The sequence below is a fragment of the Mastigoproctus giganteus genome, chromosome 8, assembly GCF_048544385.1.
Source record: "Mastigoproctus giganteus isolate SK-2022 chromosome 8, ASM4854438v1, whole genome shotgun sequence".
Taxonomy (NCBI): Eukaryota; Metazoa; Arthropoda; class Arachnida; order Uropygi; family Thelyphonidae; genus Mastigoproctus; species Mastigoproctus giganteus.
Window position 1 is genome coordinate 179,711,053 of NC_143582.1, and position 23,515 is coordinate 179,734,567.

The following is a 23,515-nucleotide window of genomic DNA, read 5'->3' on the forward strand; positions in this document are numbered from 1 at the left end:
AAGGCTTAAGTTTTGCAAATTACAGTGTCTGGAGACTAGGCACCAGCGAGGTGATCTGATAGAGGTGTATAAGGCTTTGAATGGCTTGAGCATGCTCAATGCTGATGGGATTCTTCCTCTTGCTCAGAATAATCACCTGAGAGGGCATAAATTCAAATTGAGGAAAGACAGATGTCGGATAGATGTGCGGAAATATGCCTTTAGCCAGCGGGCAGTTGGTTTGTGGAATAGACTCCCATCGCTTGTTGTTGAAGTTGATAGCCTAAACAAATTTAAGGCTCAGCTGGACAGGTATTTCAAACGAACGGAGGGGTGAAATGGGAGTAGTGGTTGTTTTTTTTTTTTTTTTTTTTTGGCTGATGCTGAAAATAAGCTTGCTTTCTTGCATCATATGCCTCTACTAATGCTAATGCTAAAATGCTAATATCAACAGTTTGACTGTAGATGATCATTCTCAGATAGATGTCAAACTAAATGAGTATTTTGCATGTATATTCACATATGAAGAGTCATTCAAGGAGGCCAGATGTTTATCTAACTCTAACAGGGAGTTAAATGATTTTGTAATAACTGAGTCCAAAGTGGAGGAGAAATCGTTGAAGTTAAACATAAGAAAGGCACATGGGGTGGGTGGGATCTATCTAGTTATATTAAAGGAGATGGCAAAGGAAGTATGCAAACCCTTAGCCATAATTATGAGAGCATCTGTGGACTCAGGGGAAATCCCCACAGACTGGAAATGTGCAAAATGTATCTGCAAATCACAAAGGGGAATCAATGGGTGACATGTGTAATTACAGACCTGTAAGTTTGATTTCTGTTCCAGAGAAAATAATGGAGCCACTGGTGTTAAAGAAGCATTGTAGGATCATCTAGACAGCAATAATAATTCAGACACAGCATGGGTCTGTTAAGGAGAAGTCTTGTCTGACCAATTTGATTGGATACTATGATGTGGTCACAAAGGAACTGGATGCAAAATATAATTTTGATATCATATACAGGCAGCCCCCGTATAACACCGTACTTCTACAACAGGGTCTCGCACTAACACAATTGATAAATTGCAGAAATCCTCGCATAACACAGTACTTTTGATCTTTTGTGCCGGGAAAACCCTGCTATTATATTAGATGTAGTTTTCAACGTTTCCATTCCTTTTTTGTGAATCCCTGCTGTTGACTTGCTAGTCGTCAGTATATTTTTCTGGAGATCACTACCATAAAACAATAAAAACAATTTGCAGTTTCCCGTTTATTGGGCTTTTCTGTTAGTGTAATCAATTATAAATGGGTAGAAAACTATCTTCTTGCATTTACTATAGTACCATTAGCTGAAATTCTGTGGGTTTTCACGTTATTATGGTAAAATGCGTTTCCCCTTCCATGAAATGTTCAATCATATAAAAAACAAATAAATTTTCAGAAAATCATTACTCCCTATTGTGTTTGTTGCAACCTGTGTGTTTGTGTGTGCTGTGTTCTTTGTTATTAATTGCTAATCATTTTTACTGTTTTAAATTTTACACACACACACAAAAAAAAAAAAAAAAGTCTGTGAACAGAAATATCAATTAGTATGTACATATTACAGTACATATTAATTAAACTATGTATGTAAGTGTAAATATATTTTTATTTTGCTAACTGGAAAATATTCTTCTGATTTTCACATATCGTTTAAAGCAGGGAACTGCCATATTTTGTTGGGAGATCCCTGGGTTAGGTGAACTTGTGCTTGTTTGAGACCATAAAAATTAATTGTGACTTTGTAGAGTGCAGTTCGTGACATTTAAAGAGAGCAGAAGGTACACGAAATCTAGATGCTGCAGAAGAGATGGTGCTTATCAGCAATGAAGAGGAAGAAAATTAAATGAATGTATGTTATCTCACATATAAGTATCACAGTTTGTAAGGCAAGACATTTGTTCAGTTATTACTATTTAAGTTACTACTATTATAAAAATAAAGTTAAAATATTAAGTTATTACTACAGTCAGTCCTTGTATAACATGTGTTTACATTACACGAATTCGATCATACACAATTTATAAATAGGAGAACGATATCTTATATAACACGAACCAAATTCGCTTATGCACGATTCGCCTTTGTGTTTATAAGAAATGGCAGTTGAACGCAGAATCACCCCAACGGAACACAACACAATAGGAATGAAGAGAAGATTCCGAAAATGTATTTAAGTTTTTTATATCAGTGAAGGAGAAACACATTTCACCATAACAACATAAAAACCAACACAATTCCAGCTGTCGGTATAATCGCAAATGCAATTAGATCAAGTTTACTACTAGTTTATAACAGATTCCACTGCAGAAACGCAACTGGAAATTGTTTTTATTGTTTTATGGTAGTAACCCCTAGAAATGTGCTTTAGTACAATGTGAGGTGTTAATAGTGTATCTCTGCCTTTACAGTGTTGTTTATTCAGTTGTTACACGTGCGCAGCTTTGTTTATGTGTATCAAGCTTGCCTCCTCGTTTTGTAATTGTGCTTTATTCCCTAAAAATGAGTAAAATACTTAAAAGGTGTGAAAAGGAAGCTTCCTGGTGAAGACACTGCAGATTCAGAGAGAAAAAGAAAAGCAATATCGATAAACAGAGGCGGACTGGGTCAAAAATTCTTACCCAGGAAAATTTATAGTGGCCTCATACTATGGCTTATGGCCAAAATCACACTGGCCTCTGGCCCACCGGGGTTTTACCGGTAAGGCTTATGGCCAGTCCGTCTCTGTCGATAGAGAAAAATATGAAATTGTGAAACGCTTTGAGTGAAATGAAAGACCATGTGATATTGCACGTGCTACAGACCTAAATGAGGCAACGCTGGGAATTACAAAGAATGCAGAGAAAATAAAAAAAAACTTTCATAGCAGGAACAACTCAAAGTGTAATTAAAATCCATTAGATTAAGACAAAGAATTGGAAGAGATGGAATGGCTGTCATCTGTTTGGATAGAAAATCAAACAAAAAACAAGTTTGCTTACGACAGAAGCAAAAGCATTAGCAATATTCTATTATGTAATAGTCGTAATAAAATACATAAGTATTTCATTATGATTATTTATTGTGTATTTTAATGTTTTGGTTACAAATGTGTGTTCAATCTTGGGTGGCCGGCACCTAACCCTATTTTTTCCATAGGGCCCGTTGTTTATATTGCACAATATAAACAACGGGTTTCTAGGAACACAACTTTGTGCTATACGAGGACTGACTGTACTATAAAAAAATTAAGTTTCCGATAGTAATAAAAAAAAGAGGAAAAAAAAAAAAGGCATATTTTTGTTAGCTTTTGGAAGGTAACTCCCCTCGTATAACACGGTTTCACATTATACGAGATTTTGTAGGAACCAAACTACCATGTTATATGAGGATTACCTGTAATTGGATTTCAGGAAAGCGTTTGATACTGTTGCACATGGAAGACTACTATACAAATTGGAGCAGTATGGCATTAAGGGCAAGTTGCTACAATGGATGAAAGGATGGTTGAGTGGGAGAAGAGTGATAATCAATGGATACTACTTTTCGCGGACTAATGTTATTAGTGGTGTCCCCCACGGTTCGGTGTTGGGCCCATTATTATTTTATATATTTATGAATGATATTGATGAAGGTATATCAAGCTTAATGTCAAAGTTTGCAGATGATACAAAAGTTGGAGGACTGTTAATAACAGTAATGACAGTATGCTCTGCAATAGGATCTGGAAAATTTGGGAGATAGGCTGAAAAGTGGCAACTGAAGTTTAACATTGACAAATGCAAAGTACTGCATATGGGTAGTAGTAACCCCAGAGAAATGTACCAACTGGGTGGTGTTACACTCAGGGGTAGTGGAGAATGAAAAAGACTGGGGGGGGGGGGGTAATTGTGCAAGATATGAAGTTTTCTGAGCAGTGAGAGTAGGTCACGGGGTCTCATCAATAATATACAGGAATTTTGTTAGCAGGGATAAGGAGGTGATCATCCCCTTGTATAAGGCAATGGTCAAGCCACGCCTCGAGTACTGTGTACAGGTCTGGTGGCCTCATTTTAATAAGATGTAGAGTTGCTTGAGCATGTACAGAGAAGGGCAGCAAGATTGGTGAGGGGAACAAAAAGGTCCTCCTACCAAGAAAGGCTTAATTTCTGCAAATTGCAGTGTCTGGAGACTAAGCACCTGAGAGGCGATTTGATTGAGGTGTATAAGGCCTTAAATGGATTCTTTTTCTTGCTCAAATTACAAACTCGAGGGGGCATAAACTGAAACTGAGGAAAGACAGTTGTTTTTCCTTTTTTTTCGGAAAACAGAAATTTTCCTTTTGGCCACTGGGATGTTGATTGCTGGAACAAATTTCCATCTGGGATTGTGGAAGTTGATAGCTTAAATAAATTCAAGGCAGAACTAGACAAATATTTGGAATGAATGGATGGGCGAAATGGGAAGATTTTTTTTTGCTGATGCTGTATAAGCTTGCTTTCTTGCATCATATGCCTCTACTAATGCTATTGCTAACTGCTGTTGAAAAAGAAAGTGCTGAAAAAATTGAGGCATTAATCGTGGAAGCTTGGTGTATTAGCATCAAAGAACTAGCTGCATAGCTCCAAATTAGTGTACAGTCTGTGGAGAACATCATCCATTAACAGCTGCATATAAGTAAAGTGTCTGCTAGATGGATTCCCAAACTTCTGACCTTTAACCAGAAGAAGAAAAGGGAATAATGTGCACATGAAATGTTGTTGATGTGGCATGAAAACTAAGAGGGATTTTTTTTAATGGCTAGTCACTATGGATTCAACTTGCATCCATCAGTATGATCCCAAAACTAAAGAAATGTGAAAACAATCAAAGTATGCAGAATCACCATGCCCCAAAAAAGGCAAAGGTGCAACCAAGTTTTTGCAAGGTGATACTCTATTTTTTTGGGATCAGCATGGTATCAGATAACCTTCAAAATTGCAGTACTGTGACAGCAAACTAATATTCCACATCCTCATAAAGCTATGTGATGCTGATATAAGGAAAAAAGACAGGGAAAGCTGCAAAAGGTGTGTGCCAACTCCATGATAATGCCCCTGAGCATTCCTCACATGCTGCAGTGAGATGTGCCAGCAAATGTGGGTTTGAAATATTGCTGCATCGTGCTTATTCCCCCGGTTATATTGCAGTTATATTTCAGTCACAGTATGGGGTTAAGAGGATATTTTGTTTGCTCAACTTCATTTGATACTATGATGCAGTAATAAAGGAAATGGATGCATGAAATAATTTTGTTACCATATACTTGGGTTTCAGGAAAGCTTCTGATACCGTTGCACATTAAAAAGACTGCTGTAAAAACCAGAACAATGTGGCATTAAGGGCAAATTACTACTAAGGATAATAGGATGGTTAAGTGGAAGATGATAAAGTGGTTATCAACGGGCATTACTGTTTGTGGATTGATGTTATTAGTGGAGTTGCCCAGGGTTCAGTGCTGTGCCCATTTTTGTTTTTAATATTTATCAATAATATTGATGAAGGTATATTAGGCTTAATGTCTAAATTTGCAGTTGACACAAAGGTTAGCAGGGTGAGTAATGACAATAATGATGGTATGCTACTGCAACAAGATCTAGAAAAATTAGATGGGCTGAGAAGTGGCAATTGAAGTTTAACTTTGACAAATGCAAAGTACTGCATATGGGTAGCAGTAATCCCAGAGTAACATACCAACTTTGTGATACTGCACTCAGGTTAGTGAAAAATGACTGAAGGGAAGGGGGGGGGGGAATTGTGTGCAGCTCTCTGAGCAGTGCAGACAGGATTCCAGGACAGCTCATGAGGTTTTGTCAATGAAAAATAGTAATTTTGCTAACAGGGATAAGGAGGTGATTATCCCATTGTTTAAGGCAATGGTCAGGCCACATCGTAAGTACTGCATACAGTTCTGGAGGCCTCATTTTAGGAAGGATGAAGAGCTTTTGGAACAGGTACAGAAAAGGGCAATGAGATTGGTGAGGGGAACAAAGGGGTGCACTTATGAAGAAAGTGCTTCAGTTCTGAAAATTGCAGCAGGGGACTAGGCACCTGTAAGGTGAACTGATTGAGGTGTTTAATGCTTTGAATGAATTGAGCAAGCTCAATGCTGAGGGGTACTTCTCCTTGCTCAGACTACACACATGGTGTCTAAATTCAAATTGAGGAAGGAGAATTGCAGAATAGATGTGCAGAATTTTTCCCTCAGCCAAATGGTGGGCGATTGCTGGCCATCCATTGTTGTGGAAGTGGATAGCTTGAATAAATCCAAGGAATAACAAGGCAAACTATCGGAGGGGTTGGGTTGGATAGGTGAAGTAGGAAGGATTTTTTTTTTTTTTTTTTTTGGTTAATGCTGTATAAGCTTGCTTTCTCTTGTCATTTGCCTCTACTAATACTAAACAAATACTAAAACATTATGACCATATACTAGTGGATATATCCTCTTGCTGTCAAGTACTGCTGCCACACAGTGAGGTACTACGGACTCTCTAAGGCCTCTAAACATTGCAGGAGGTATGTTGTACCATTTCACCAGGATTGCATCCTGCAGATCTGTTACAGTCCGTGAAGCAGAATCCAAACACTCGATCTGTTGATCTACATAACCCCAGAGATGTTCTGTGGGATTCACATACAGTGAATTTAATAGCTAATGTAGCACCTGGAAGTCACTTTTGTTTTTGGTAAACCACTCTTGAAAAATACCAGCAGTGTGGCAGGGCACATTATCCTGGTGGAATGAACCTGTGCCATTCAGGAAGATAGTCATCATGAAGGGTATACCTGATAAGGTTCAATTGACAGGTAGTTTTTTGCATTCAGAGTGTAGTCTATGAGGACTCCAACAGATTCCCAGGAAAATATCCTTCATGCTGAACACTACTACCACTTGTGTTTCTGTTAGACCAGGACATCAGAGTGATTCCTCTCCACAGTTTATCACTATACTCCATCTACCATTCACATGGCATAGTACAAAACATGATTCATTAGAAAAGAACTTTTTCAAGTTGCCAATGGCCCAATGATGCTGTTCTGGTGCAAACTTTGGGCATTATCAACAATGAATGGCTATAAGCTTAGGTCCTTCTGAATAGGCACGTACCCTGGTAGACCAGCATATAGGGTGGTGTGTACTCTGGTAGTAGAGAAGGGTTTGTCGGATTGTGGTCTTGGAAACACTCATCATCATCTTCAGCCATTTTCAATCCACTGCAGGACAAAGGCCTCTCCAGCAACTTTCCAGTTCCTTCTGTTTTGCGCAATGGCCATCCATTTACTACCCACAAACTCACGAATTTCATCTATCCATCTCCGCTGTTGTCTTCCAGGTTTTCTTCTAGCTCCTCTTGGGTACCATTCTGTTATTTTCTTAGTCCATCTGTCATCATGTCTTCGAGCTATGTGTCCTGCCCAAGACCATTTTAGTTCTTTAGTTTTGATAAGAATGTCCTTTACTTGAGTTTGCTGCCGAATCCATGTGTTTCTCTTCTTATCTAACAGTCTGATTCCCAATATAATTTGTTCCATTCTTCGCTGTGTAGTTCTCAGCTTATCTTCCATTTTTTTCGTGAGTGCCCAAGTTTCACTTCCATAAGTCATGGTGGGGAGTATACATTGGTTCATTATTTTACGTTTCAGGGAAATTGGGATTTTGCTTTTCAGTATGTAACTATTTCCTGAATGCTCTCCATCCAAAATTTATTCTTCTCTTGACTTCCAGCCATTTATCATTATTACAGCTAATAACTTGTCTAAGATAAGTATATGACTCCACCTTTTCAATTACTGCTCCTTCAATAATTATGTCCCTTTCTGTGGCATACTTGTTCATCATTACTTTTCTTTTAGTCATATTCATCTTTAGTCCAAAATCCTTACTAATTGCATAACTGTGCATAACTGATTAAGATTTTCCTCTAATTCTTTGGGATCGTGGCTTATGACCACAATGTCATCTGCAAATCGTAAATGGTTTAGGTACTGTCTATCCACATAGACTCCTTTCTGCGACCAGTCTAATCTTCTGAAAGCTTCCTCAAGGGCAGCAGTAAACAGCTTCGGAGATATTGTGTCTCCTTGTCGAACTCCTTTCTCGATTTTAAACTTCCTACTTTCTTTGTCTAGTCTAATAAAGGAGGTAGCATTCTCATATATTTTCTTCAAAATCATAATATATGGGTTATCTCCTCCCCATACTTCTTCAACCCATGCACCGTACTAAGTACTATAGGTTTTGATACCTTTCGTGTTTGGGGTTTTCATAAAAAAAAAAAAAAAAAAAAAATCTATGCCTTGTCTTTCCAGTGCCCGAAACATTGCCTTATGCTGTATGGAGTCAAATGCCTTTTCATAATCCACAAATGCCAGGAATAATGGTGTTTTATATTCATTTGCTTTCTCCATTAGCTGTGATATTACATGAAGATGATCCATAGTTGAGATTCCTGTCCTAAAGCCAGCTTGCTCTTTCGGTTGATTCTCATCAAATATTCTTTCTAATCTGTTAGTAATGACCCTTGTGAACAGTTTGTAGATGTGGGATAACAAGCTAATTGGTCTATATTTTCCAATTTCTGATTTATCTCCTTTCTTATGCAGCAAAACTATGATTGCATTATTCCAATGCTTAGGTGTCACACTTTTTCTAATGCACTTTGTGAAGAACCTTGCCAGTTTTTGTGTTATGTCTCTTCCTCCCAATTTTAACAACTCTACAGTAACTTCATCTTCCCCCGGGGCTTTCTGATTCTTCATTTTCTTCAATGCATGTTCTACCTCATCAGGAAGAATATCGGGTATGTTGTATGTGTTTCTAATTTGCAATCCATCTTCCCCACTGCTGGCATCATAACCTCGCACCTTGTATAATTCTCTATAGTAGCCTTCTGCTATTTGAACTATGCCTTCTCTGCTATTTATAAGTACACCATCGCTATTCTTCAGTTTCAGTATCATTTGTCTTTCTGTATTACTGCTCATGGCTGCTGATTTAAGTCCTTTGTTTTCCCTTAATGCTTGTTGTTCTTTTCTTGTGTTACATCTTCTTATGTCCTCCCTGAGTCTCTTTCTAATGGCTTTGCATAACTCAGTATACTCAATTTTCTCCTTGTCAGTGTTTATCTTGCTCTTCATTCGTCGCCTTTGGTTCATCACTACAAGTGTTTGTTGACTAATTTTTTTCTTCTTTGGATTTCTTTTTCCCTATAGGTTTCTTGGACTTTTATCACTTTCAGAAAGATGTAATATTTGTCATCGATATCTTGGTCCTGAAGTCTGCAGAAGCTCAAACTTGTTCTTAAGTTCCAGTACATACTGCTTTTTCTCCTCTTCTGTTATCTCGAAGACCTTTGTGTTATTTACTCGAGTCAGTTTTTCCCTTTCCTTTCCTACATCTATATCAAGTGTACATCTTACCATTCTGTGATCACTTCCAACATATTTTTTTAAAAATATTTTTTGGCTGGTGCAGAATAAGCCATAGGCTTTCTTGCACTATGCAGCCGTTACTAATACTAATACTAACATTTACCTTATTCAAGATGGTAACATCATTCACAGTATATCTTCTGTTAGTGAGGATGAAGTCGATTTCATTAGTTGTTAATCCATTTGGACTCTTCCACGTCCACTTTCTGTTCACCCTTTTCTTGAAAAAAGTGTTCATTACTAACAATCTTTGAGATTCTGCAAATTCCACAAGTCTTTCACCTCTTTCATTTCTTTCACCAATTCCAAAATTTCCTGTAGTTCCCCATTCTACGCTGTTTTATCTTTTTCCAACCTTAGCATTGAAGTCCCCCATAATAATAGTGTAGTGGGTTTTCTACTAATCTAGAAGACTCTCAATTTCGGTGTACATTTCTTCAACCTCTTCATAGTCATGGCTCGATGTTGGTGCATAAATCATTATAACCTTTACCTTGTACCTCTTAGAAATCTTGAGTATTAGTCTTGACACCCTTGGTGATGTTCTTTTGAATTCCAAAATGTTGTTTTTTAAATATTTATGGACCGGAAACCTCTGCTTCCACTCTGATCCTCTCGCTGCCATAAGAGGGGAATGAAAGCCACTAGGGACTGTGGGCCATTTGTTTCGTCGTGCTGTCATATTCTGGAGGGTTTGGTCTTTTCCTCTTCACGCTGACCAGGCGTCTTGAAGAGAACCACTCTACATGCTCGTTGCCACCTAAGTGATGTAACAGGGCTTACCATCGGGAAGGTGTGCATGAGTGGATTTTAGGGAGGCAGGCCAACCGGACCTCTCCTAAATCTTCTGTAATAGAAAGATATTGGATCCATCAGTGTTTTAGATCGAGTGTTTGATAACACACAGAATACCTGTTCCCTTCTAAGCCCCTTGGAAACACTACTAGTTGTCAATTGGTTAACATCCATGGCCAACCATTCTACTGTTTTCTGTTTACTGGCTTGCACAAGCAGGACAGCCTAAGTTCACTGCGACCACCGGTGAAGCATGGGTCCTGCCATTGGCCAGGTGACAGCTGCTCTGTCCATTACCCATCCACTCTTGGAACACTAACTACAGCACTCTGCGAACAGCCCACAGTTTCTGTAACACTTCCCTCCCCTTCTGCCTGTAACTGACAATCATTCCATTTTTGAGGCCCATCAGATTATGCCCCTTTCCCATGTCGATCCATGGGAGGAGGGGAGGGAGGGAGGGAGGGAGGGAGGGGGAGAGAGAGAGAGAGAGAGAGAGAGAGAGAGCATACAGGTAGTTCCCGACTTCACAAGTTAATTCATTCCTAGTGTGTGTGCTTGTAAAGCAGGAAGTTATTTCCCCATAGACTTAATGTTAAGTAAAGGTCAACAAAACAATAGCTTATGCTTAAACAATGATTTATTTAACCAAAGAAATTAAAATACAGCCTTTAAAATCAATTAAATTATAATAATAAAGAAATTATTTATGTCATAGAAATGTTAAAGAATGTTTGTTCTTCATCATCATCGACTAAATGCACACACATTGATGAATTGTCACTTGTTGATGTTGATCACTCACTGTTGGCTTGGCACTCTTTGGTTTGTTGGAAGTATAAGGAGCTGTCTTCTTCAGAAATGCTTCAAGAGTCATTTGTTTCCAAGAAAGTCTTTTCTTTTCTTCTTAAATTTCACGATAGTATGCATAAGCATTTTTTAAATCTGTAACAACTTTTCTAGTGCACTCGAAATTTGAATCTTGTGACTCGAAAATGTCAATTGCTTTTTCTGCTGAAAAGTTGAAAAGCTTTGTAAAGCTCCTTGAGAGTGAAGGAACGAACAGGAGTTTCAGCTATTAAACCTTCTTTGTCAGCTTTTTCACACTTTGCTATTTCAATGAGGTCTTCATTTGTGAGTTCTCCATTGTGTACTCAAAGCAGATCTGTGACGTTAGTTGTAGAACCCTCAAGTTGCAATTGGTTAGCAACATTTACGACCACTTCTGTTTCATATTGTATAATCTTTGCTGGTTCTTGAAATCCTTCAACGTTATAAACTGATGACAGTTTATTCCAAACACACTTCATGTTCTTCTCTGTAATTTTTTCCCACTCTCGTTTTGTTATTTTGATTGCATCTAAAATATGGAATTCTTTCCAAAATTCTTTAAGAGTTGGACCTCCCTCCTTATCTCTGCCTGAACAAACAAATGCATGCACAGTAGTACTATATTATATAGCTACTGGCATGGTTTGAAATGCCGTATTTATGAATGTTTAGCATTTATTTATTTATTGCAATTAATGTTTATATTTTTGATTTTGTTGATACTTGAAAAAAATAACTCGTAAACCCGAGAACTGCCTGTACTTCAATACACTTTAATCTCAAGGACTGAAATAAAACCGATGCAATGAATGATAAAACAAAATTAAATTAATAAAATGATAAAAAACATAAGAAAAAAGAAATGAAATAAATTGGCATGTGCTACCCCAAGAAATGAAGTGTGCCGCAAGGAGTGTGCACCCTACACTTTGGGTACGTCTTATATATACTGTTCGGAAGGTCTTTGAAAAAACAGTGACCTTGCACTTTCTTCCAAAATGCCCTCTCAGACAGGCTCCTGTATGCAAACATCCTCCTCATTCTCCTCAGTGATTTCTTAATTTAATTAGCAACACTCTTGGTTTTGTATGCATTAATTTTGATTACCTTAATGTAGAAACATCATTTTATTTTGCATAACTATTAGTTATGATTGAGTGATGCATTAGTCATATTTAATTCTGGTTCTTACTAGTTCTACGACTCATATTCTAGGAATATTAGACCCTGAACAGAACGTTTGCATTCCTATTTCCTTCCTTTTACAGTTGACATAACTTATGTCAGCAGTCTGAGCAGATGTGCCTGCTCTTGGTGCAGTTTAGCATTAGCAGAGGCATATGATGCAAGAAAGCAAGCTTATGCAGCATCAGCAAAAAAAAAAAAAACCCACTCCATTTCACCACTCCGTTTGTTCTAAATACCTGTTCAGCTCAGCCTTAAATTTATTTAGGTTATCAACTTCCACAAAGGATGGAAGTCTGTTCCACCAACCAACTACCCGCTGGCAAACTTCCGCACATCTATCCTACATCTGTCTTTCCTAAATTTGAATTTATGCCCTCTCAGGTGATTATTCTGAGCAAGAGGAAGTATCCCATCAGCATTGAACATGCTCAAACCATTCAAGGCTTTATACACCTCAATCAGATCACCTTACAGGTGCCTAGTCTACAGACACTGTAATTTGCAATATTTAAGCCTTTCTTCATAAGATCAACCCTTTGTTCCTTTCACTAATTTTGTTGCCCTTCTCTGTACTCGTTCCAACAGCTCTACATCCTTCTTAAAATGAGGTTGCCAGACCTGTATACAGTACTCAAGGTGTGGCCTTAGTACTGTATATCATTGCCTTATACAAGGGGATAATCACTTCCTTATCCCTGCTACAAAAATTCCTGTATATCATTGACAAGACACTATGAGCTACTCTTGCAGACCGTTTGCACTGCTCAGAAAACTTCATATCTGCCTGCACAATAACCCCCAAGTCCTTTTCGTTCTCTACCACTATCAGTGTAGTACCACAGAGTTGATAGGTCACTCTGAGGTTACTGCTCCCCATATGTAGTACTTTACATTTGTATTAGTATTAGTATTAGTATTAGTAACGGCCGCATGGTGCAAGAAAGCCTATGGCTTATGCTGCACCAGCCAAAAAAAAATAAAAAATAAAAAAAAATAAATAAAAAAATAAATCCGAACAAAACAATGATAAAAACAAAAAAATAAAAATAAATAACTAAATAATAATAATTAATAAAATAAAAAATAATAAAAAGGAAATTAAACCTATCATCCTATGTGCTTCCCTTACCCGAAAGTACTATCCAGATGACCTTTGAATTTCCCCAAACTCTCGGCCTCTACCACCCATGAAGGCAACTTATTCCAGTAATTTATAACTCGCTGGCTAAAATAGAACTTCCTGCAATCCAATCTAAACATTTCCCCCCATAACTTGAATTTATGTCCCCTAGTTCTAGCATCATTTATAATCTTGAAAATTTTGTCCTCATTCATTTTACTGATGCCTCTCAGAGCCTTAAACACCTCAATCAAATCTCCTCTAAGGTGTCTAGTTTCCAAACTCTGCAACCCACATATTCGAAGTCTTTCTTCATAAGGACGCCCTTTTGCCGATCTCACCAGGCGAGTTACCCTTCTTTGCACCCTTTCAAGAAGCTCGATGTCTTTCTTTAGGTGCGGTCTCCATACTTGAACACAGTATTCCAAGTGTGGTCTAACATAAGCCTTATATAATGGGATTATCACGTCCCTATCTCTACTTGCAAAAGTTCGATAGATCATTGATAGGACACCATGGGCCTTCCTTGCAACCTGTTTACAATGCTCAGAGAATTTCATGTCTGACCGTATCGTAACACCCAAGTCCCTTTCCTCCAGTACTGGCTTTAGTTGAACTCCACCAAGTGAATGAGTTTTTTTGGGATTACTGTTTCCCAGGTGTAATACCTTACACTTTGTTGGATTAAAGCACAGCTGCCATTTTTCTGACCATTCCTGAAGTCTATCTAGGTCTCTCTGAAGAAGCTCAGCTTGACAGTGATCATTAACTACTCTCCCAATTTTAACATCATCTGCAAATTTAGACATCACGCCCTCTATCCCTTCATCAATGTCGTTTATGAAAATTAAAAACAACAGTGGTCCTAATACTGATCCTTGGGGAACCCCACTTCTTACATCAACCCAATCTGAGGAATAGCCATTTATCACAACCCTCTGCCTCCTGCCCTGAAGCCATCCTTCTATCCATCTAAGGATTTTCCCAGTGATTCCAACCTGTTCCAGCTTATAAAGCAACCGCTCATGTGGGACTGAGTCAAAAGCTTTGCTGAAATCTAAATAAACAATGTCGAAATTATTCCCTAAATCCAGCTCGTGAGTGACCCTTTCGAAATAGCGAACCAGATTTGTTAAACATGATTTTCCCTTTACAAAACCATGCTGAGTATCCTTGAGAATTTCAATTCGATCCAAATGATCCTGAATTCCACCCTTGATCATTGCCTCCATGATTTTCCCTACTACTGAAGTCAGACTGACAGGTCGATAATTTCCAACTTCACTTTTAGAGCCACCCTTATGTATGGGAGATACATTTGCACTTTTCCAATCCAAGGGAATCTCCCCAGAGTCTAATGATGCTCGCATAATTAGCCTCAATGGTTCAATGCACTCGCCTGCCGCCTCTCTTAAGATTATAGGGTATATTCCATCAACTCCAGGAGCCTTACTGGTCTGTAGGCTCGAAAGTTTTTTCATTAAATGTTAATGTTAATGTTAAACTTCAATGTTAAACTTCATTTGCCACCTCTCAGCCCATCTGCTCAACTTTTCTAGATCCTGTTGCAGCAGCATACTGTCATTAACAACCCTGCGAACCTTTATATTGTCTGCAAACGTGGGCATTAAGCCTGATATACTATCATCAATATCATTTATAAATTCAGAAAACAACAATGGATCCAACACTGAACCCTGAGGAACTCCACTAATAACATTAGTCCACGAAGAGCAGTGTCCATTGATTACCACTCTGTCTTCTCCCACTCAACCATCCCTTTATCCATAGCAGCAATTTGCCTCCAATGCCACACTGCTCCAATTTGTTAAGTAGTCTTCCACGTGCAACAGTTAATTAGTAGTACGTTGCTATTTATCCTTAAGCCTTGGCATAACACAAAAACCTCATCAGCACTTTGGATCCTTATACAGCAGTCTTGGTTTGATAGTCAAGGATTGAGGGGTTATTATCAGGTATTTCAAAGGTGCGTAAATTTAGTTAATATGCACCTCTATTTAATTGTTTATGTAACATTCATAATTCTTTATGAATTAATGTTACATAAACATAAAATAATGTTTATGTAATATTCATTTATGTAGCTTTCATAATTTTTAAATGCTTCATCAGCACTGTGTACGATCAACTATTATTTTGTCCCCCTTTTTACTCTAAAGTTTAACTCATGTACTGGTTTGATGAAAAGATTTGGCAAAGGTTCTTGAAATGTCATCTTTGTATCAAATTTAGTGTAATTAAGTCATAAGTACTTAATAAACTACCTTTGAATTATTCATGTGGTATAAGAATGTTTCATTACATAATTAATCTAAGGGCAGAAGCATTGCTGAACGTAACCATGAGGAAGAACAGTCAAAAAGGATATTGCCAGGATCAAATATTTGCACTAAGATAGATTACAGAGAAGTCATGGGAAAATTACAAGAACTTGTATTTAAATAAATCCATATGCTTCATTGCATTAGAATGCCTCTGAAATCTTATGGTATTGAACTTGTATTTAGGATTTGCTGATCTTCAAAATGTATTCAAAATTCCTAAAAATCTTCTCATTTAAATTTTTTAATAATATGACATCAAGGATCTTTAAGAGGAATAAAAAGTTCATATAAAAATCGTAAATCTGCAGTGAGTATTCAAGAAAGCACCGAAAATGGTTTAGTGTTATGCTGGGCATGAGGCAGAGCTGCACCTTATTGCTACTTTTTATAATTTTCATGGGTCATTTAATAAAAGAATGTACATTACTGACAAAGTTTAGTAAGAGATATAAAAATTTGATCATTATTATATGAGAATGATACTGTGCTGTTAAATCGCAACTCACACAATCAAGAATCTCCTAATATATTATGTAAAGGTTACTTGAGAATTTGGCATGAAAATTAGTTACACAAAAACAAACCTATGAAAGTTAGGGGAGACAAGAAAAATTTAGAGTAGACTAAATAACCAAAAATTGGAACAATTTCATAGTTCTGTTTACCTAGGACAGCCTTTAATGAAGATGGGTGATTAAACATGGAAATAAAGAAAAGAATAATAAAAGCACAAAGTATAACCAAAAATAATGGAAAAAGTTCACAATATTCTATATCTAAGAATAGCCTTTAATGGAGATAGAACATTAGGCATGGAAAAAAACAAGAGAATAAGAATGGCATGAAGTATAAAGTACAGGTAACCCTAGTATAACATGGTAATTTGGTTCTAACAAAATCTTGTATAATGCAAAACCGTGTTATACAGAACTAAGACCAGTACAAAAAGGTGGGTTACGTTCCAAAAGCTAACAAAAATATGCCATTTTTTTTTATAACTATCGGAAACTTAATTTTTATAGTAATAATAACTTAATATTTTAACTTTATTTTTATAATAGTAGTAACTTAAATAGTAATAACTGAACAAACGTCTTACCTTACAAACTGTGATACTTATATGTGAGATAATGTACGTTCATGTAATTTTCTTCTTCACCATTGCTAAGCACAATCTCTTGTGCAGCATCTAGATTTCGTGTACCTTCAAATGGAACTAACAAATGGAAAAATGGCAAGACCATATTACAAATCAGGAAATGAAACAAAATCTTGGGGAATAACTATTCAAAGGCAAGAGAAGTAAACCTAAGATAGTATACGCATGATATATAAAAATTAATCACAATAGGCTCAGAAGCAGACCAAAGTGGATGGTGTCAAGCAATATTAGAAGAAAGTTTACACTGGGTATTGCTACAGATCTAACAGGAAGGAAGGAAAAGAATAATTGGAAAGTTAATAGTTCAGAAGAACTATAGTACACATGTACAAAATCCATACACTTAAATCTCTGGCCTCAACAGTGTTCTGTTTCACATGATAATGTATACTACGCGGAGATGGAGGGAACCCCTGGTGCCGTTTGACACGAATACACTTTACACTTACAGTTCAGAAGAACTAACTAGTCTCTCGTAGAGATCTGTACACTGACTGGATATAACATATTTGAATGATGATGACTTAACTTCACAAGCTCACTTATTATTATAATCTGTTCACTAAAAACTACTGATAAGATTAATTTCTAACCAATTCTTGAGAAAATTAAGCGGAAGACCATTGCAATTTCCATGTGGAAAGACTTATGTCATGGGTATAAACCTCTGCCTGCTTCCCCCCTCCACTGCTTTAATGATAGCTCCACACACAAAAGGTTGTTGGAACCTATATAATATGAACAGCAATTACTTTTTGTTTTTGCAAGAAATGAGATAGGACTAAAATTTTAGAAGAATTAAAGTCAACTAAGTCTTTCACCACTGAATAATTACCCATAGTCATCATTTAAAGAACTGGTGGCAGTATACAAGAAGTTCTAGTTGTTTGTAAAGAAAGGCATCAAAGTGAAAAGCCATCTACTATTATGGGCATTAGCTAATGCTTACCTGACTAGGTGTTTCAACACCCTGAAATTTTGATCCTACACTGAGATCTGTCCTCCGATTACCGAAATAATCCAGGCTAGCCTACAAAATAGAAAAAAATTTTCTTTGATAAAATAATGTTTTCCTCCCCCACTGTGGTAATAAGCTCTACAAGACTGCATCCCACTGTAAAACAAAATTAAGATAAAGAAATAAATCTATTTAAAATTCTCATTATCTTTGCTGTACAGATCCAGCATTATAAAGTTGTCTGATCTAAATTGTTCAAATTTAAGCACAGCAATATTTTTTTGTGTTTTGAATTTTCTAATACATTACCACTATTCATCACATAATTTCTCTCAGCTTTTGTTGAAACTAGCACATATTTTTGTAACCAACTGAACAACTAATTCAGTGATGATAAGTCACACTTTGAGATGAAAATCAAACTCTGTAGGGAAAAAAAAAAAAAAAAAATATAGATATTTTAAAAAGTAGTAACAATGAAAGAAAAACAAATTCATTTTGTGTGTTGCTTTGGACATTCTAATCACATGATCTTGATGCTTAGAATTAGTATTAGTAGAGACATATGATGCAAAAAGCAAGCTTATACAGCATCAGCCAAAAAAAAAAAAAAAAAAAAAAAAAACCCCACACTTCCCATTTCTACAACTGCCTTTTCTCAATTTAAGTTTATCCTCGCTCAGGTTTGTAATCTGAGCAAAAGGAAATATGGCATCAGCATTGGCCTGCTCACACCATTCAAGGTCTTAACACCTCGCAGGTGTCTAAGTCTCCAGATGCTACAATTTGCAGAATCTTTACGCCTTTCTTGGTAAGAGTGCTCCATTCCCCTCACCAATCTTGTTGCCCTTCTTTGTACTCATTATAGCAACTCTACATCCTTCTTAAAATGAGGCCTTCAGACCTGTACGCAGTACTCAATCTGTGGCCTGACCACTGCTTTATACAAAGAGATAATCACCTCATTATCCCTACTAACAAAATTCCTGAATATCGTTGACAACACCCCACGACCTGCTCTTGGCAGCCTGTCTGCACTACTCAGAAAACTTCATATCTGACTGCAAAAGTATCCCCAAGTCTGTTTCATTCTCTATCACCCTGAGTATAGTACCACACAGTTGGTACGTTTCTCAGGGGATTACTGTTACCCATATGCAGTACTTTGCATTTGTGAAAGTTAAATTTCAGTTACCACTTCTCAGTCCATCTGCCTAACTTTTCTAGATCCTGTTGCAGCAGCAGACTGTCATTACTGTCATTAACAACCCTGCCAACCTTTGTATCATCTGCAAACTTGGACTTTAAAGCCTGATATGCCTTCATCAATATCATTGATAAATATACAAAATAACAATGGCCCAACACTGAACTCTGGGGGACTTCACTAATAACATTAGTCCACAAAGAGCGGTGTCCATTATTTACCATTCCCACTGAACCATCCTTTTATCCATTGTAGCAACTTGCCTTTAATGCCATACTGCTCCAATTTGTACAGTAGTCTTCCATGTGCAACAGTATCAAAAGCTTTCCTAAAATCCAAGTATATCACATCAAAATTAATTATTTTTGCATCCAGTTCCTTTGTGACCACATCACAGTACAGTTGAAAACCGTTATAATGCAATGCTCGGGGGTTCAGAGAATCACAATGCGATATAAGCAGGATCATGTTAGAACATTATAAACATTTTCTGCATTCAAACTTCATATGTACTATCAATTTTGCTCGTCTGTTTGATAGTATAAAACACACAATTGCGTTGTTTCAATCTTTTTAAATAAATTACTTAAATTTTTAAATTTAAATATGTTATTGTACAGTGAACAATAAATATTGTGCAATCTAAAATAAAGTATTTAAAAAAACCAATATTCATGTTAAATATGCAATTGCATTGTTTCAATCTTTTTAAATACTTAAAAGTATTTAATAAAGTTTTAAAAAAAGTACTTAAATTTTTAAATTTAAGTACTATATTTAAATATATAAGCAATACATAAACAAGATAAACACACTTTTTGTCACAAAAACAAATCAATACTCACAAAAACTGCTTTACCACTAGTTTGTTTTGAAATTAACAAACGGTTGAAAATTTGGGAGAAAAACACAATGCACTCCGTATTCTTTCAACTGCTAAGGAGACATTCGTGAACAAACTTTTGCACATTTTAGTCGTTACTTTCAAGCCTTTCATATTTAAAAAAAAAAAAAAACTGTATCAAGGGTTGACTGTTTCATTCCATCTCTGTTTCTTTTTAACAATTTAAATAGGGCATTTTAAGTAAAATTGAAAGAGAAAATACCTTTTCTGTTTCAAGAAATTAAAGTCCAGTTTACAAACCAGCGAGTTTACAAACCAGCATATCACAGATTCGCGTTAAACTGTAAATATTTCCATGTGTTCACAAGGAATCCAAAGTGTTGATCTTCGGTGACTAAAAACATGTTTCAACTGATGAAAAAATGAGAGCCATGCTTGCATAGCTCTCATGTTATAAGCAGAATCACATTCTAATGAATCATCAAATTGGTCTTCCCCTTAACAAACCGATTCTGTGTCTGAATTATTAATGCAGTCTTGTCTAGATGATCCTGCAATGCTTCTTTAACCAGTGACGCCATTATTTTCCCTGGAACAGAAGTTAAACTAACAGGTCTGTAATTACTCATGTCACCCTTTGTTCCTTCTTTGTAAATTGGGAATACATCTGTACATCTCCAGTCCATGGGAACCTCTCCCGAGTCCAACGATACTCTCAAAATTATGGCTAAGGGTTTGCTTACTTCCTTTGCCACCTCCTTTAATATAACCAGATACATCCCATCCACCCCAGGTGCCTTTCTTACGTTTAACTTCAACAATTTCTCCTCCACTTTGCTCTCAGTTATTACAAAATCATTAAGCTCCCTGTTAGAGTTTAATAAGCTTCTGTCCTCCACTTTCCTCGTGTGAATGTAGATGCAAAATACTCATTCAGTTTGTCAGCTATCTGGGCATAACTAGTAAAACAGTTTATAACCTTTATCGTATTTCACATGTGAAAATTAATAAAAATTATAAAAAGCAACTTTGTTTTAAAAGGAAAAAAAGTGGAAATGTTATTTTAATAATATCTTATATAACAATCAATATTGTCTCCTATGCTAAGTCTCAAATTTAACTAATTTGCAATTTTCAAGCAACTTTAAAAAACATCACCGATCTATTTCAGTAATTTTGTTTCTCATCGTATAAGTAAGCGTGTAAACCTAAAAAAACGTGTAATATAATTAAAGAATAGAAATAGCAATAATACTGGGAATGGTATGAAATGAACAAGCACGATAAACCATGAAACTAAAATATTTCTAATAAACGAGGCACAAAACTAGTCTCCTATTTTTAGTAATTCTATCTTTACCATTTGTAGGACACAAATAGAATGTTAGTTCAACTCCACTATATACATACAACTTTTTCTATATAATATCGGTGTAGATATACCATAGTTTACCATAAATTTAAACTACATATGTAGTGTAAAAGGCATCATTTTAATTGTATCTCATATTGTGGGTGCCTTCACAACGAGATAGTTGGTATTGCACTACTTCAAATAAATAACGCTTCTCTAGTAGAGAAGACTATTGTTATTTATTTTCACTGGATACCACCACCACCCAGACGATCATTTCAAAGCTAGTTGGCTTCGTCAGTGTGGGCAGGTACCCTAATAATGCAACATGCCATCACAGTTGTGAAGTTATTTCCACAATATGAGAGATGCCAAATGGTGTATAAAATTTACACTACATACGTAGTTTAAATTTACGGGTAAACTATGGCATATCTATACCAATATTATATAGTTAATTACTTAACCCATAAGAAATTATGCCTTGCGCATTTTGTCTTCTAATACAACTTTTCTATAATAGCTTGAACATATTGTAATAACATATATTATTATACTTACCAACAAACCAAACACTAAAAATGAAGACAAAAGCCATAAGATTTGTTGTATTCAGTTATGCCTCACCAAAAAATTATACAAGTTGAAGTTTTAGAAACAGCATTAGTTGAGGCATATGATACAAGAAGGCAAGTTAGATCATCAGCTAAAAAAAAAAATCTTAACAATTCACCCATCTGGTCACTTTAAATGTTTGTCTCCTTCACGCTTAAATTTATTTAAGCTACTATCAACTTCCACAACAGATGGAAATCTATTCCAGCAATCAATTACCTGCTGGCTAAAGGCAAATTTCTGCACATCTATTATACCTCAATTTGAATCTATGCCCCCTAAGGTTCTTAATCTGAGCAAGTGGAAGAATCTCATTAGCACTGAGCTTGCTCAAACCATTCAAGACCTTATACACCTCAGTCAGATCACCTCGCAGGTGCCTAGTCTCCAGATGCTGCAACTTGCAGAATTTAAGCCTCTCTTGGTAAGAGAACCCCTGTGTTCCTCCCACCAATCTTGTTGCCCCTCTCTGTACTTGTTCTAGCAACTCTGCATTCTTCCTAAAATGAGGCCTCCATACCTGAATGCAGTACTCAAGGTGTGGCCTGACCACTGCCTTATACAAAGGTATAATCACCTCCTTGTCTCGACTAGCAAAATTCCTATATATCATTGACAAAACTCCATGACCTGCTCTGGCAGCCAGTCTGCACTGCTCAGAGAACTTCATATCTGACTACACAATTACCCCCAGGTCTTTTTCGTTGTACACCTCCCTGAGTGTAGCACCACACATTTGGTACGTTTCTCTTGAGTTACTGCTACCCATATGCAGTACTTTGCATTTGTCAATATTAAACTTCAGTTGCCACTTCTCAGCCCATCTGCCTAACTTTTCTAGATCCTGTTGCAGTAGCATAATGTCTTTACTATCATTAACAACCCTGCCAACCTTTGTATCATCTGCAAACTTGGACATTAAGCTTGATATACCTTCATCGATATCATTGATAAAAACACAAAACAACAATTGGCCCAGCACTGAACCCCGGGGGGACTCCACTAATAACATTAATCCATGTAGAGTGTTGTCCATTAATTACCACTCTCTGCCGTCTCCCACTCAACTATCCCTTTATCCACTGCAGTAACTTGCCCTTAATGCCATACCATTCCAATTTGTAGAGCAGTCTTCCATGTGCAACAGTATCAAAAGCTTTCCTGAAATCCAAGTATATGATATCAAAATTATTTTTACCATTCACTTCCTTTGTGACCACATCATAGTATCTAATCAAATTTGTCAGACAAGGCTTCCCCTTAACAAACCCATACTGTGTTTGAGCTATTACTGTAGTTTTGTATAGTTGATGCTGCCTCACTTCTTTAACCAGTGATTCCATTATTTTCCCTGGAACAGAAGTTAAACTAACAGGGCTATAATTATTTGTGTCACCCTTTGAACTCCCTTTGTGAATTGGGGATACATTTGCACATCTTCAGTCCAAAAGGAAACTCCCTTGAATCTAAGGCTGCTCTCATAATTATGGCTAAGGGTTTGCTTACTTCCCTTGCTGCCTCCTTCAATATAACTGGATAGATTCCATCTGCCCCAGGTGCCTTTTTTATGTTTAAACTTCAACAATTTCTCCTCTACTTTGCTCTCCGTTATTATAAAATCATTTAGCTCTCTCTTAGAGT

The 23,515-nt window shown here is 36.7% G+C and overlaps 1 protein-coding gene across 1 annotated transcript in view; it reads right to left on the minus strand.

Annotated features, from left to right (window-relative positions):
• Window positions 1-23,515, minus strand: part of LOC150082041 (phosphatidylinositol 3,4,5-trisphosphate 3-phosphatase TPTE2-like) — a 199,605-nt gene that overhangs the window by 53,166 nt on the left and 122,924 nt on the right. Inside the window, exon 11 of the mRNA XM_090380409.1 lies at window positions 17,846-17,926. Coding sequence (XP_090236535.1) covers window positions 17,846-17,926 — 81 coding nt within the window. The remainder of the gene's footprint in view (window positions 1-17,845; window positions 17,927-23,515) is intronic.